This window comes from Mytilus californianus, unplaced genomic scaffold (genome assembly GCF_021869535.1).
Source record: "Mytilus californianus isolate M0D057914Y unplaced genomic scaffold, xbMytCali1.0.p SCAF_8, whole genome shotgun sequence".
NCBI lineage: Eukaryota > Metazoa > Mollusca > Bivalvia > Mytilida > Mytilidae > Mytilus > Mytilus californianus.
The window spans coordinates 8,989,946-8,999,702 of NW_026262734.1; the positions used below are offsets into that span (position 1 = coordinate 8,989,946).

The 9,757-nt window shown below is 32.3% G+C and overlaps 1 protein-coding gene across 1 annotated transcript; it reads right to left on the reverse strand.

Annotated features, from left to right (window-relative positions):
* Positions 1 to 2,587: 2,587 nt before the first annotated feature.
* Positions 2,588 to 7,876, reverse strand: LOC127711873 (uncharacterized). The gene is made up of 4 exons (XM_052218037.1): positions 7,768 to 7,876; positions 3,564 to 3,818; positions 3,069 to 3,158; positions 2,588 to 2,625 (listed from the first exon to the last, which is right to left on the reverse strand). The coding sequence occupies exons 1-4, from the start codon at positions 7,871 to 7,873 to the stop codon at positions 2,588 to 2,590; spliced, it is 489 nt and encodes a 162-aa protein (XP_052073997.1). The 5' UTR covers positions 7,874 to 7,876.
* Between the last annotated feature and the right edge of the window lie 1,881 nt (positions 7,877 to 9,757).

Genomic DNA, 9,757 nt, shown 5'->3' on the forward strand with positions numbered 1-9,757 from the left:
GTGGAAAGACTAAGGAAAGAAGATTGCTATCAAAATTTAGAGTAAGTGCACATAACATCAAAAAGAGAAAGGAAGATATTTAAATTCAGATAACATAATGATGAAACGAAACATAATTTGTGTCAGAATTCTATGTGTTGAAGACAAAATTCGATGCTTGAGCTTAATAGCAGTACAGAAAATATATTTGGATCAAATACATAATTATAATAAGAATGTTAGTAAACTTTCTAATGAAAACAAACTATTTTGGCTTTCAAGCAATGAAGAAAAATATATCATATGTATATAATTTTTATAAAACTAAAGCAACTGTCTCAGGAAATAGATCATGTACTCTAATGCATAAGTGACCTTGGATCTGACCCTATATAATATGAAATTTTGTGAAATTCATATCGTGTTGTTTACAATTATAATACTAGTATATGCAATTAATGATGTACGTTATAATCAATCCGATCACTAAAATCATGCTCTTTAGTCACTCGTGGTGTATGTTTTGTCATGTAGCCATATTGAATTGTTATTATTCTGCTCTGCACGATATGGGCCCTGGATCGCCACTGCAGTATGCTCAGTAACAGAGGTCGGTCAATTTAAAACGTATCCAATCGTATCAGATACGTTGACGTATCTGAGGATATGCTAAACTAATATTACCACGAGTATAACCCTGTGTACTAAAAGTACTTTTTTTAGCATAACTAAGATTAAGCTTGGAAAGTTTTGCACAAATGGTTAATTTGCATATGTTTAAAAAATTAAATTTCGACCCACAGTCGCGAATTGTTTTGCTTCAATTTCAAATGTTGAACTACCGTGGAGTGAAATGTCGTTGAATACATCGGAAGCTACATGGAAGCTGCGCCTAAGATGGTGATATTCATTGTTACAAAAGGATACCTAATTATATCGCCTTGTCAGGACAGAACTATTATGCTATTTTTGTATATTACAATTCAGTAAAGGACATTAAAATCCAGTGAACGGTTTAGAAGGAGTTGCGCTTACAATATTTGTGAACAGACGAACAGAAACAGTAGACGGACAGACGAAGTATTTCCTATTCAATAAAAGCTTAGAATTAGCACACATACGTGACCACTAGTATAAATGTTTGTATAGTTGGATTCCAATGTTCACAATTTGTGTATTCCCATTCTTCCCTTTTTGTCAAGGAATTAGCGTAGATTTTAGAAAAAATAAAATATAAAACAATAAAAGGATAAACCAAGTTTTTGTTTAGCATGTAATCCGAGTTTTAAAGAGTTTCCGGTTAGAAGTTTGCTTATGTCCTAACGTGCGCGCGCACAGGACCAACCAGGCTGACGCCCAGTGTTTATTTGTTTAGTTTGGTATTACGATTTAGTGTTGAATTCATCTATAATAAAACCTCAAATGTATAAACAAGTATAGGACCTGAAGCATTTGACATATTTTTTTGTTGTTTCCTTTTGTACGCTACTAGCCAGACATGCTTTGGATGTCTATATAATTTGTTGTAATGCGTAATGTTGTACTGCTTCGTGTCATTGTCCCATAAACGATCTTTTTCACAAGCGTGTGTTAATCATTGATCATGATAGATTTCCCCTTTTCAAAAAACATAAACCATTGCAAATCTTGTTTGAGTTTCCCATGAAATAAATATTTTTGAAATGCAACATACATTGTCCATTCATTGACTTAAGGTAGATGGGGGGTCTAAATCAAAATCCATAGAATTTTTTAATAATTTGTCAAAATGTAGTTTATATCGTGCTTTTTTCAAAAATATAATAAAAAATATGGGTCACCGGGTTTTTTTTCACGCTAAAGGTTGTGCAAAATTGTCAGATTTTGTATAGATTATGCAATTTTGTGTGATGAAAAGAATACTAAACCATAGAATTTTAAGATAAAATATGAAAAGATAGCTCTAATAATATCCTTTCAGATAAGAAAAAGAAAAAAATGGGATTACCGGACTCGTTTTCTTGCTACATGATAAAATAGGTAAATTCATAATACATTCTATTATAAAAGTTACTTTATCTGAGTTATCTCCCCTTATGTGTCAAAGTTGAAAAAAATCGAATCAAACAATAATATTCTGTTTTTTGTAAAATACAGTCATAAAATATGATAAAACACAAACTTTTCTTTATAAGCATGAAAAGGTTCACACATGAACTACATACTACTCTCGAAATGTGCACATTTAATTTAAGATCTAGACCGATTGTTATCTGCTATTTCAAAATTCAAGATAGAGGAAGACACCCGAGCCACCTTAACATTCCAGTCACGTCTCAGTCCTTACAACTGAAAGGACGTGCTGGATCAGCTCCTGATTATACGTTAGCTACAACATGTTACGCTTCTTAGGTGGTTCAACAACAAACTAGTTTTGGAGGCTGCCGTACAGTAAACCCGCGTCAGCGACACACTGAAACCCATTGTGGATGGGTGAGTGTCATATGCTGCCCAGACGTCCGAGGGCTATGTGTATCGTAGTTTTAGTGCAATTTGCAGTCATCTACTACTGAGTAAATGATTCATCTACCAGCAACACATCGTTGTGGTAAGCGGGCCGCCCAGCTGATCAACCTGGCCCTGAAAGCAGCCGTTGTGGAGTCCATACTGCAAAGAAACATCAAAATAGTAAAAAACCAAACCAAAACAACTCACGTAAACCAAGATGGCCACCTACCAAAATGGCGCCTTCCACCTGTTCCTGACCAACTGCGCAAAAATATTTAATGCTTACCAATCGCCTCCGGGCACGAGCCGACCGTGCGAGGGATGTATAGCCAGTCAAGGTCGTTAAAAACTTCCATCATGCAAGCCACTTTAAAACTCTTGATCATTTGTTGTTTTAGTTTATCTCCAGATATGTATACGTCAACGTATCTGATTCGATTGGCAATCGACTCTATTGGTAAATAAACGTTTTTGTATTGTACAATGATACAATAATAAAATAATAACCGCAACAAGAAAAATAACCGTAAGAGAAAAAATATAGAATAGGTGAATATGAAATAGCAATCTTGTATCTACTTTTCCTAAAGAATGTAACTTACCGAAAAAACCCATAAGTTTTTGTATAGGTCTGTCAAAAGAAATATGTTTTACGTGTTTCTTTATCTCTGCTACACTTGAAGGTACAACTACTGCAACACAGCAAATTAGTTTACAAAATGTTAATATTGGCTTCTGATTAAATTGATAAATAAGACAATTGTTGTATGTTGAATGGACATAGATTGAATACAAAGAAAATTATATGTTTTAATCACGGATTCTCTGCTATTCGTGAAAAAAACATAGATCAAAGGGGAACGGATGATATGGTTGTTGTTTATCTTTGTCCAGATCATGTGTTGCTTTTAACTTTTCTAATATCCAAAAATTAAATAAACAAGCAAAATATTTGTCTATAGTAAATAATATTCTCTATTATAAAGGTCTTCTTTTGTTCCTTGGTTATCTGATAAAAGCTAAAAGGAAATATTGACAATTAAATGTAAATTTACCAAAAGTAATGAATACGAAAGCTTATTTCAAAAAAATCTTACTGTTGTAATCAGTACTAAGAGAATCTGCAATATGCGCTAGGCCGGCTTCTGACAGGAACTTGGCAAGGTATTGTTTGACATTTAGACGAAGACTAGAAATAACGGAACACCACTCGCCAATCATCATTACGTTCCTCCACTCTGGATCTTTAGGATACACATCTTCTAAATGATTTAGTTTTGCACAAGTATATCCTAGATATATACCAAGTGATTTCCATTCACCTCCGATTTCACCAGCTATTTCCAGAATTTCTGAAAAAAAATTATACCAAAAATCTAATAATTGACTTCTGATGTACCTCAAGGAGATAATTGATACAGCAAATCTAACTCCACAAACAATAAAGAGGCCTCTAATGGTAAAGTTCTAAAACACTGAAGGTCTAGGCAAGTTATGTATGAATTCAACAAAGGCCACACAAATTTGAAATCAGACTCTGTAACATTCTTTAGAGAATTGTTGAAAGCCGTTTGGTCACCTATAGTTGCTAACACCTACTTCATTCGGTTTCTGGTGGGAAGTTGTCTCATTGGCAATCATCCCACATCTCCTTATTTTATATAAATAAATATATGAATAAACAAACAAAAAATAAATAAATAAATAAATAAGAAAACAAGTTATAATGAGTTATGATGCAAATACAAAGGTTCTCAATCCGATGATTGAGTAACTAGACCAATTAAATGTTTGCACCTCTCTTGAACCAAAAATGAAATAACATCTCGTTTGGAGCCTAATTCAGAACAATATATGACTGAGGTAACGAAGACCTAGCCTTAACAGGTATCTGTCATATGAAACTGCAGAAAATATTTTTTGGAATTATTAATTATTAATTAACACCCCTTTTGATTCTCTATGATACAACAATTTCACTTCAGGAACCTTCCGAAACTCAGTAAAATCCCCTTAAGAGTCCAATTAAGAAAACAATTTTGCAGAGTTTTTCCTAACATACCATAGCCGGCTGGGCAAGCACTATACAATCAATGCAACTGCCGAAAATTATTTAAAAAATTGTAATTAGTAATATTATCTATACCCTTAGGAGTCTCTAAAGGCAAATTGTAATAGGATTTTATTTTAGCAAAAAATATTATGTAACTTTTACCCTTTGAAATCTATATAATGCAACAATTACCGTTCTGGAACCTAATTAAAAGACATTTATGAAGGGTGTATACTTACTCGCATACATTTGGGGTTATCCATTAGTTCAAATTGCTGTTAGCTTTTAAAAAAATATTTTTCTAAAGATCCCATAGGTGTCTATAGTATAGAAGGCGCCTGAAAGCTCCTCCAAATCAAACGATCAAAATTGATCCCAATGCAAAAATAAAACACTGAATGCACAACTACGACATGTAAAACTCATCCGATAAACAATGCTTATAATTTGGTACGTTAGATGTGCGTTTAGTCTGCACCAGATTCATCAGTGGAGCTCGTAAGCCTTACACACTGCAAAATCTAAAAAGTAACGTTTGACTTGCGGTTTCTGAGAAATCCCATGGAAAGAGAAGAAGAAAGTTTGCAATTCCAAGCAATAGCGAATGCCATATTAAACTTAAGTTTCATGGCGACAGTAGTCATTGTAAAATTGCTATTTCCAATCCTTACTTAAATTCATAGTAGTACAGCCAAATGTTTGTACTTTAAGGTTCTAATACTACTTTGCTTATTTCTAAATAGGTCTTAAAATTACCAAAACATGAAGAATATTCAAAAGCGTAATTTGTTCAGATTTATGCTGAGTATTGTCCTTAAAATGTATAAGGAGGACATCGTTCATCCAATCCAAAATTATATTGGTAGTAAAGGTATGTGTTGTCTTTGTCTTTGTGATAGAAATTAGTTCATTTTGGTTGTCCTTCGATGCAAAATTTGACGAACACATGAACAATTTGCACCTTTGTATCAGAATGTCTTACAACAGCAACATGCACTGCTGAATAACATTTTAGTTTAAGTTTATCGAAATATGTAGTATATGATATGGAGTCTTTAATATAAAATATTCATTAGGATTTTGATCATGTGAGTGAAACAAATACAGGGGAAATTGGTCCTACCCCTTTCAAATACTGCACATATATCCATGACAGGTCCAAAATTTGAACATATACAGTAACAAAATATTTTGATATATAATCAATTTGATTTAAATATTCTGTTCGATCTCTTATGTAACGGTGGCAACTTTGATTTTTTTCAAAATAAATTCGCATCTACATATTGCAGGAATTAAATCTATAAATGTCTATTAGGTTGCAATAATCTAAGAAAAGGCTACTATTTTGCGTTCCAATGTTGATCTATAGAACCAGTGCATAGACTCTTGGGGTCAATTTTGTTTTTAAATTCTTTAAATTTCAGTTTGGCCTTAGGAGTTAATGCATGATGAAATCAAATACTAATTCTAATGCAATTTTTATGTAACAATTTTTTTCATTGGCTAAAAGTTACCGTCAAATTCACAGTTGACCAGGCGTAACTAAGGAGGGGCTCGCCATTTTGAATTGATTGGATCAACAAATGTTCGATTACTACAATATTATCGAATATAAAACAACACCTACCTCGAATTCGCCGTTTTAGCGTAATTTTATCCGAATTCGAATCGTAGAGGTAACGTAATAATCTCCAGTTTGTAAGTTTTCATTTGTATGACGTCACGTTTAGCCATGACGTCTTTGCGCTAAAATCATTCATGAAGTTTCGCGGATTTTTTTTGTATGTCAAATTTATACATTTTTTCAAGCTTTAACGTATTATTTCTTTTTGTAATGCATTAGAATCGGAATAACAGTACTGTAGTTGAAGAGTTGCCACCGTCAATTTTGATTGACGGTCGCAAATTTCCGTTTTACTTTCTCCGCTACGCGTCGCCAGTAAAATTGCATTTGCGACCATCGACAATTGACGGTGGCAACTCTTCAACTACAGTACTGTTATTCCTTAAATGCAAAGCCTATTTTAAAATGAGTTTCGTTGCAAATGATCACATTTTAAACAGTGTAAATGGTATGAAACTCACATGGCGAAACAGACGCTAATTTATTTATTGCATTTTCAGTATCATTGTCAAAATTTGTCACTGATATTCTGAAGTATTGATACTTTTATCCGGCATTTTATTCACATTTCAAAAATTCACTTCAACTTTGTTTTCTATTTAAATTATTTATTCGTGTGACAAAATTAAAGACCAAATGCAACATATTTGCAGAACCACATCAGTCCTGGTAATTTTCAAGTGTTTCTCCAGAGAGTATTTCTTTATTGTTAGTATTTTATGAGTTCCTGTAGTTTTTTTTAATTATTTTACTATTTTCATGTCAAACAGTGTCCACACCCCCACCTGACAATACATAAGAAATTTTTATTTTAGAGTGGCAAATGTGCCTGCATACACCCATCAGAATCCTCCCCGGAATAAGTCATAACCAACATTCTCCCAACAGACAATACACGCCTGTATCCACACTTGTTTCTTAACAACATATAATTTTAATCTTTTGTTTACAATAATTAAACTTAATGTTCACAATTTAAATTCAGATAGATAATACTAAGTTATATAACGGCTATGTAAATTTAATTCACTAAATTTCTAAAGTAGTTATATGCACATCCCTTTTTGAAATTTTCTATTGAGGTCTTGTTTTATGTTTGATGTTGTTTCAAAATGTTCCATTTGCCATGTACTATCCGATTTTGTTTTGTTATAATGGACGTAACCTCGATTATTTTATGTTGAAATATTTTTGTTTTTTGTGTTGTTGATAATATATGATAGAAAATATATTGATTGATCTATATGGAATTCCAATAGTACATACCGAATGCTTAAGTGGACGACCATTTGATATTCTTGAAGGCTATAAGATTTTTACAGCACAAAAATGTATTTTACACTCCTAGCTAAGAAAAAGTCTTTTTAAGCAATGCTACATGAACATTTGCTTTCTTCATCATGCACAACTTTTTCGATTTTTTTTATTTTCATGCTGCCTTTGGAAAGATTATATATTTTTGCCAGTTGCCATTTCTGGTCATTTATTGCGTTTAAAAAATCCTCCTGTCCTCTATAATATATCAAATGTTCATACCCTTTGTACATATAAAAAGTACATTTTTTGTAGTTTGGAACCTGCACATCAACTGAAATGAATCACGTAGCTTTAATATTTATACCTTTCTCATTCAGTTGCCATAGATCCTGCATTTCATCTGGATCAAGCGCATCAAGGTAAACATCTTGATCGCTAACATTTGGATCAACAGCCACAGCCATATCCATAAATCATAACCTGCAGTAAGTTTAAAATGCCAGTAAATGATAAAATATCTATAAATGCTCAAACAGGCTTATGACAATGTTCGCATCTCTTCCCTCCTTTTTAATCTCGATGAATGGACTAGTTAAACATACAATAAAAATCGGTGCAAGAAAATAGTTTTACTCTCAAAAGATGGTATTGGTCATTTTCAAAAAATGTCGAATTTTGAAATTGCATAATTGATTTAAAGTTACTTATTCAAACAACCCTCGTCATAAGCAAATCAAAACAAACAGTACTTATAGAACAACATATAAAAAGATGCAATCTTGATAATGTCATACAAGACCCCCCAATACAAGAATATATTGAAACATTTTTTGATAGGTGGTGCAATATTTTGTCTCTCCTGTTACCATGTTCAAAAGAAATGTCGGGTTAATTAGAAAAGATTTCGATAACATTTTAAGCTTGTTTATCGTAGCCAATAAGATGGTTTTCAAGAGTAAAAACTTCTATTATATATTCATTCTGTGAAATAAAAGTTTGTTTGCCAATTTTCATTGTTGTACTGAAAAATGCCTCTAAAAATTGGTTTTCAAAGGTTATAAAAATAACCACCAGTAATGCAAGTCTAAGATAGCAATTCACAATGTTCAGCATTTTTTCTCTCTTTCAAATAAACCCAACATCAAGTAAATCCTTCGCATTTTGGTTTACTTTTGTCTTTATTTTATTGATTATAGGAACGTACGTTAATGATATATCACTATATTAAGTTCTATCCTGTTACCTTTTTGTCTATCCTGTTACCGATAGCAGTATTTCACCTGCAAATGCTAAATTGCGAAGATTAAGACGTTATAACCTTTAGATGAGTTCAAACAACGAAACATTTCATTATGTGTGCAACTTTATGTTATTATAAACTTTTTAAAGACGTTTCTGTCTACTATTGCCTATCCTGATACTGTGACCATAGCACCCATAGTAACAGGATAGACATAACAGAATAGACACAATTTTTTTCATTTTTGAATGCTGTTGTGAAATAACTACTCCCTTTGATGAAGTGATAATATTTTTCTGTTGCGATTTTGGTTTCCAACTCGTTATTGCACTTTTTACAAGTATAAAATTGGTGTAATTAATCAATATGTTGGTAACAGCATAGACATGACAAAAAAGTACCCACTATTTTTTTTCACTAAATGTCTTGAAATTTCTTTTGTCTACACTGTTATACAAGAAACGTGCTAAATGTTTAGGTTACCTTGCGCTTTTGAAATCAACACTGACTAGTTTAATATTCATAGGGAGACTAATTTATCGGCTGATTTAAGTAGCGGTAACAGGATGGACATGAACTTCATGTACGCTGATTGAATTTAGTTTGTAGAAAAATGTTACATATAATTATAAAGAAGCTACGATTTTTCGTTAGAGTTATTATTAACGTTCTAAAAAAGTCCCTTTTGCAGATATCAAGGCGATCAGAAAATAGGAAAAATCATTTAAAATGTGTTACTCTGACACTGTACGCACAGAAATTACGCAAAAATCGGACTTAAATATATTTTAATCTTATCAAAATTGATCTAAATCGTATTTATTATTAATGTTCTGATTCATAAATCCTACAAATTTTCATTTAAACACTTACAACTGCATTTTCCATTAGAAATAAAACAAAATTAGCATGAGTGTACTGAAAATTCGACATTTTTTGAAAAATGACCCTTTTTTGAAAAATGACCCGTATAATAACATAGGTAACACGGCCATGTTTGCCAAATGGTATACTCCGCCATTAATAATTTGATATACTTCCTTGAGAAGTTTATGCTGAAAATCAGTCATTCTTTCCTACCTGTGGTATTTTGGTATATACGGAAAATGCCTTT

Coding starts and splice junctions, on each gene's coding strand:
- LOC127711873 (XM_052218037.1), bottom strand. CDS start 7,873: ATGGATATGGCTGTGGCTGTTGATCCAAATGTTAGCGATCAAGATGTT. Junction 3,819..7,767: donor ATGGCAACTGAATGAGAAAG/GTATAAATATTA, acceptor ATTTTTTTTCAG/AAATTCTGGAAATAGCTGGT. Junction 3,159..3,563: donor TCTTAGTACTGATTACAACA/GTAAGATTTTTT, acceptor GCTGTGTTGCAG/TAGTTGTACCTTCAAGTGTA.